Genomic DNA, 7,361 nt, shown 5'->3' with positions numbered 1-7,361 from the left:
AAGTCTAAATGTTGTCGATGTAGTCTCTTGCAAATGGCGAGAATCATAGAGTCAGATACGACTGAAATGGGGAATGAGAGAGAATTTCATCTCTGTTCAGTTTCGTTTCTTCCATGAAACGCACAGAAGTTCAGCAGAACAGTGAAGTTCTGAGAACAGTTTTAGTTCAGATCTCAGATCTGTTTCCAGTGTGATCGGTCACATGACTGAGATCTGAGAGCTCAGTTTAATCTGTTCTTTACATAAAGCATCATATGACTCGAGCACGAGTTTCATGAACTACTGTAAAGAGTAAATGAAGCATTTTCATTTTTCTCTGAACTCTTACTGAAACCAGCGGCAGAAATGTGACTTTTACCACAATAAAGCAAAACATGACGTTTACAGTAAACAATTCCACTTTTATTAAGAACATGATACACATCTTTAAGTTTAATTTCTGATTTTTCACAGATTTTTTTGTTTAATCAACGATTCTTGCTATTGTTCAAATGTTTGGGGTCGTTTACTCTCTTCTGCTTTCCAGGACTGCATTTATGTGATCAAAAATACAGTAAAACAGTGAAATATTATTCCAATGTAAATCAGCTGTTTTCTATGTGAATATATAGTAAAGTGTAATTTATTCCTGTGATCAAAGCTGAATTTTCAGCATCATTACTCCAGTCTTCAGTGTCACATGATCCTTCAGAAATCATTCTGATATGATGATTTGATGCTCAAGAAACATTTATGATTATTATCAATGTTGAAAACAGTTCAGATTTTTGTGGAAACTGTGATCCATTTTATTTTTCAGGATTCTTTGATGAATAGAAAGTTCAGCATTTATTTGAAATAGAATCTTTTGTAACATTATAAATGTCTTTACTGTCACTTTTGATCAGTTTAATGCGTCCTTGATGAATAAAATGATTAATTTCTTTAAAAAATACAAACCCCACACTTTTGAAGTGTATAGAGACATCTCAGTGCTTTCTATTTCATTTCATGGCAGCTGATATAATTCAGCAGATAAAATCATTGCTCTTCTCTTATTTGAATAACCATCAGTTTGTGATTTACTGCGTTTTAATCATCATCATGGAGTTTTTACTCTGCCTGTCGGGATTTGGGACAGACCCGTGATCTGTGATGATGTGGTCAAGCTTCCTCGGTGTATTTTGTGTTGGTGAACTCTGCGTTCAGGAGCGGCTGGAACTGGCGTCTTCTCCTCCGCTGAAGGAACAGGAGCAGCAGCAGAAGCCCGAGGAAGATTCCTCCCAGTGTTCCTCCCAGAACAAACACGGTCGGTCCGCTGTCCGTCTCTGGACACACACACAACACTGGAGTAATGATGCTGAAAATTCAGCTTTGATCACTGGATATAAATTACACTTTACTATATATTCACATAGAAAATAGCTGATTTACATTGGAATAATATTTCACTGTTTTTACTGTATTTTTGATCAGATAAATGCAGCTTTGGAGAGCAGAAGAGACTCTTTCAGAAAGAAACATTGTGTGCAAACAGCATGTTTATTACCTTCAAGGTCAATGGCGTAGGAATATCCCAGCTGTTCGGATGCGATGTAGATCTCCTCATTGGTCACAGGTGGGAAAAAGGGAACCATGTTATAATGCCGGTTGTGTCCGATAGGGGCCATCTCATCTGGAAAGCTGGCGTTTTCACGGGAACGTCTCATCCATTCCTCAAATATGGCATCGGTGAATGCGTGAAGCACCTGATCAGCCATAAGAGATTCAGGATCAGAGTTCAGATTGAGTAAATGTGGTTGTCACTGAATGTTAGTTGTATGTTACCAGGAAGATGGGGTCGTTGGCGGCGGAGTGGGACAGAGCGCTGGTGCCGCTGAGGAACTGATGCACCAGGTTGTGCAGGTTCGACACTGAAGCGTCCAGCTCACCGTCCGGCCGCTCGTATCCTTCCAGAGCGTTCCTGCAGGGAGAGATGGAGGAAGAAGAAACTACAGGATCGAGGAGATGTGAGTGTGAGTAAACCATGAGAGAATGAGCGGGATCTGTGAGCTCACCTGAAGCTGAAGGAGGAGTTGGTGAAGTACGGCGGACTGTCGAAGTCTGGCAGGTTTAGGCAGCTCCTGACGTCGTTCATGCTCGGTAACGTCACATTAGTGCTCTGCAGGAGTCCCCTGCGCAGGGATCCCTCGCTAGTGCCGTTACACAGGGTCACCAGACGATTATATTCATCCAGACTGAAGAAGAAGAAGATGATGATGAAGATCATTAGTGTCTCCTCAGTCGTGTTTTGGCCTGATCCAGATTTAGGAAAATAAACCCTTCTTCTGTCTGTAAAAGTGGTTCTATCTAATCATGACAGAAACTCCTACAGGAATTGTTTTTGGATGATATTATATTTGTATTTATTTGTTGATTTATGCATGTTCTGCAGTTTTATACAGTAAACTTTTGTGCCTTTCTTTATCATATGCATTTATGGTCTGGATGCCGTTATGGTTAAAGCATATATTTTGAGTCATTAATCATTGTTGATTGGATCAAATTCATCTGCAGATGTTTGTTTACCAGAACTACTGAAAAAGCTGAAATAATATATAAATATTAGATGAAAAAATCTTCATTTATTTTCTAAAACTTTTCAGCTGCTTTTCCTAATAAAATGACAATATGAACCTCTAAAAAAAATGTGTCTCAGATGAAACTTCTGCTTCTTCTCTGATAATGTTCATAACACTGCCTCTCCTGACGGTCATCTGCTGTAGACGCACCTGTCACACACCACGGACCAGCGGGAGAACCTGGAGCCGGGGCTGATGCGGGACGGGTCCCCGGGGTCTCGTCCTCCCAGCAGAGCGTCAGTGCAGACGTCACACTCCGCCCGGCCCGTCGCGAACTTCCAGTACGGCACAGCGAAGTTCTCGTTACCGGTGAGTTTCTGAAGAAGAACATGATTCTGTTCATTACTGCTGGATTCACTGCAGAGGAACTTACATTCTACAAACAATGCTGGGTTAAAACAACACAAGTTTTAACCCTGCGAATGGGTTTTTTTAACCCCGCGATTGGGTTGTTTTAAACCAGCGATTGGGTTGTTTTAAACCAGCGATTGGGTTGTTTTAAAGCAGCGATTGGGTTGTTTTAACCCCACGATTGGGTTGTTTTAAACCCGCGATTGGGTTGTTTTAAACCAGCGATTGGGTTGTTTTAAAGCAGCGATTGGGTTGTTTTAACCCCACGATTGGGTTCTTTTAACCCCGCGATTGGGTTGATTTAACCCCGCGATTGGGTTGTTTTAACTCCGCGATTGGGTTGTTTTAAACCCGCGATTGGGTTGTTTTAAACCAGCGATTGGGTTGTTTTAAAGCAGCGATTGGGTTGTTTTAACCCCACGATTGGGTTGTTTTAACCCCGCGATTGGGTTGATTTAACCCCGCGATTGGGTTGTTTTAACCCAGCGATTGGGTTGTTTTAACCCAGCGATTGGGTTGTTTTAACCCCGCGATTGGGTTGTTTTAAACCCGCGATTGGGTTGTTTTAAACCAGCGATTGGGTTGTTTTAACCCCGCGATTGGGTTGTTTTAACCCCGCGATTGGGTTATTTTAAACCAGCGATTGGGTTGTTTTAACCCCGCGATTGGGTTATTTTAAACCAGCGATTGGGTTGTTTTAACCCCGCGATTGGGTTGTTTTAAACCAGCGATTGGGTTATTTTAAACCAGCGATTGGGTTGTTTTAACTCTGCGATTGGGTTGTTTTAAACCAGCGATTGGGTTGTTTTAACCCCATGATAGGGTTGTTTTAACACTACGAATGTTTTTAACCCAGCATTTTTTAGAGTGTAGCTCATTATATTTCTCAAAATAAAATGTAAAAAAAAATAAATAAATAAATAAATAAATCCACCTAGTTCGACTTAGGTTCAATCTTCAGTTCATTTGCTGTCTGCATTAAGTTCACTGAAACTAGGTGTAGAAAGAATTTCCACCCAGAAACTGCTAGTAAATTTCATAAATAATCACAAAGTATCAGCAAGTAACTCACTGAATTAAACATAGAACTTTGAAGTCGAAAGACTGAAATAGTATATTTTCTTTCAAAATATGCTTCACTAATTTTGTTTTATTTACAACTTTGAAAAATCAGATTTTACAGTGTATAATCAAATTTGTTGGGTAAATTGATTGTAAGTCATTTCAACTCTTGAAATCTCATAACTTAAAACAGGAAGCTGGTAAAATTATTAAAATTGGTTAAATTTATAAAAACTAATGGAAAAACATTTTTATTTTTGGTTAAATTATTGAACTGGTAATGGTAAAAGCATATGTCACCTTGACTAATTGATAATTTTCAACATACAGCCTCTTGTAGAAACTCTACACTTGTGCTTAAACATCCTGATGATTAGCTGTTTACATATGAAATTATTAATGACTATTTCTGTCCAGATGATAATTCCAGTTGTTTGTTGTGATATTTGAGCGCCCACTATTGGTACAAAGTTTAGTGTGCAACATCAATGTCCCAGTGCTCAGTTTCCATTGGTTTGGTCTTCAGATGTTGGTGTTTTTGGTGAGTGAGCAGCAGTTCTGTAGATACTGATGTTATATTGAGTGTGAGCAGAGCTGTCTGACCTGTAGTTCTCTCTCCAGGCTGAGCAGGTGATATCTGTGCCAGGTGATGAACGCCGGACCCTTGTGGGAAAAGTCGATGGCTTTGAACGGACGTCCTGGACCTGCCGGCAGGAATCAGGTCAATAAACACTCCACACAATCACAGCAAACAACACCTGACGCACATCTGACCTCCAGGGCCCAATCAAATACACAGTTTTATTTTTTGGGATTCCTTTTTAATATTTAAATTGAAGTTTTAGTCAAGTTTTTATTCCCAGGGTTAGTTAGGGTTAGTTAGTTCTTCACCTAGTAGCGTGTCTCGGACAGAGTAGTAGTGCTGCCAGACGAACAGGTCGTATATGGAGATGTTGCTGAACTGCGGCTCGGTGCCGTTGGGCCCCAGCAGGCCGAGCCAGTGCTGAGTGGCGATCACGTACTCCGGGTGGACGCTGGTTTTGGCCCGATCCAGAACACTGAGGAACTCCTGCAGCTCTGCGGCGCTCAGAGAGTGAATGTCCTTCCTCACGATGGGAGCTTTACGCTGATCACAGTTCGGCCCCGTCCAGCCGAACTTACACTCGCCGCAGTTATAACCTGCAAAGTTACCTGATCAAACCGGAATCAGGGGTTAATTATGGGAGTTTAAGGGTTAATTAAAGCTAGTTTTAGAGATGTGAGACTGTGATATTCTGATCTCTACATATATGTAAGGTCCAAACTGAGACACATTTGATTTAATTGATTTTAAATAAAATAATAATAATAATTGAAATAAGTTTTTTTAATTATAATAAAAAAATCTAATATATATATGTGTGTGTGTGTGTGTGTGTGTGCGTGTATGCATATATATATATATATATATACTAATAATAATGATTTTATATTTTATACAAATGTGATACATCTATGTTTTATACAAAATTACATATAGATATATATAGATAGACAGATAGATATAGAATGTAAAATAATATATAACGTGTATATATATATATATATATATATATATATATATATATAATAAACTTAAATTTGACTGAATAGTCATCATTAAATAAAATGAATGTTCTACTTATAATATATATTATAATATATGTCATACAGAAGTATATAAACAGCCATAAACAAGTTCTACAATTTGACAGAAAATTAAAATGATTTTGTTGACAAACCAAAGCATCGGCAGGTCCGGTTGAAAAATTTCGTTGGCCAGTTTTCCCGGTCGTCCACGTTCCTCAGTCTGTATGGTCCTCCCCAGGGTTTGGAGTCCACGTGAACGTCACTGCAGTTTCCCCGGCCAGATAGAATTCCGCACAGGTTTTCCGGGTCTGGTCCCAGCGCAGGACAGCATTCCTTGGACCGGATTCCCTCCACGGTGCAGCAGACGCGAGGAAACTGAGCCTCCGTCAGCTCAATCCATCCCATACAGCAGATCAGAGCCAACACAGCGGATCTCCTCATGTCTGGAATATCTTCTGCAGTTTATCCGTGTCTCCCTCAGATGCCGCGGCTCATTACTGACCACAAACACACTGAATCAATGTGTTTTTAAGGATTACATGCAGTTATACGCGTATAATGCTGTCCTTCCACACATTACATGCTCATTCCCACAGCTCTGGATTTATACGCTCTTTTGGCAGGATTACTGGGGCCGTCCCGTGGCCGTCACCTGACTCACAGGGGCCGTGTGTTGCTCTAATGCCAAGAAAAGCCCTGAGGAAATTCTCCTCAATCAATGGATTCAACTCTTCTACAACAGATTCATCTCCTCACATTCCCGGGATGACAGAAGTGTACGGCGTTCCTTCAGATGAACTGATGTTTGAGCTGATATCACTGCTTGTTTTTAAAGTTTGTAGCTGAGAAACATTTTTATGGAGAACTCATGATTCAGTTTCAGTCAGTCAGTATTTGTAGGGAAAAAGAAATGGATGCAGTGACCCCCCCATTAAAAAAAAAAAAAAAAAAAAAAAAAAAAAAACCCTAACACTTACGTGTTGTTTTAGTGTTAATATTTTTAAATTAGCTTTTATTTTTATATTTTCACTTCATTTTACAAATTTTGTTATGCGTCTTGTTTTTTTTAATATTTCTATTTAGCTGCAGTTATTCAACTTAAACTTATTTTATTTTACACTCTAAAAATGCTGGGCTGAAAATGGACAAACCCAGCAGTTGGATTAAATGTTTGGCCAACATACTGGGCAGTTTTATTTAACTATTGTTTAAAAATTACTATATGAATGGATTAAAATGAACCCAAAATATGTTGGAAATTAAAATCAGACCCATAATTACTAGAGGCAACAATAATAAAAGTGAACATTTAGTAATAAGCACTTTAATAAATGTTTATTGTTTAATTATTATTCATTATTCATCAACTTATTAACAAACTTATACAAACATATTAATACATGATAATTTCCAACATATTTTGGGTTAATTTTAAGCAAGAAATACAGTAATCTTTAAACAATAGTTGAGTTAAATAAAACTACCCAGCAGGTTGGGTCAAACATTTAACCCAATCTCTAGGATAAAACAACCCATTCGCTGAGTTAAAATAGCCCATTCGCTGGGATAAAACAGCCCAATTGCTGGGTTAAAACAGCCAAATCGCTGGGTTAAAACAGCCCATTCGCTGGGTTAAAACAGCCCAATCGCGGGGTTAAAACAAACCAATTGCTGGGTAAAAAAAAAAAAAAAACAACCGCTGTGTTAATACAGCCCAATCGCTTGGTTAAAACAGCCCAA

The 7,361-nt window shown here is 39.0% G+C and overlaps 1 protein-coding gene across 1 annotated transcript; it reads right to left on the bottom strand.

Moving 5' to 3' along the window:
- Positions 1-492: 492 nt before the first annotated feature.
- Positions 493-6,770, bottom strand: dct (dopachrome tautomerase). The gene is made up of 8 exons (XM_051905698.1): positions 5,774-6,770; positions 4,905-5,204; positions 4,617-4,717; positions 2,751-2,917; positions 2,037-2,216; positions 1,807-1,942; positions 1,529-1,727; positions 493-1,307 (listed from the first exon to the last, which is right to left on the bottom strand). Exons 1-8 carry the CDS (start codon positions 6,060-6,062, stop codon positions 1,144-1,146), a joined length of 1,536 nt encoding a protein of 511 aa, XP_051761658.1. The 5' UTR covers positions 6,063-6,770; the 3' UTR covers positions 493-1,143.
- Positions 6,771-7,361: the final 591 nt, after the last annotated feature.

This window comes from Ctenopharyngodon idella, chromosome 9 (genome assembly GCF_019924925.1).
Source record: "Ctenopharyngodon idella isolate HZGC_01 chromosome 9, HZGC01, whole genome shotgun sequence".
Taxonomy (NCBI): Eukaryota; Metazoa; Chordata; class Actinopteri; order Cypriniformes; family Xenocyprididae; genus Ctenopharyngodon; species Ctenopharyngodon idella.
The sequence above is the reverse complement of the archived record's forward strand: the minus strand, read 5'-3'. Positions and strand labels throughout refer to the sequence as shown.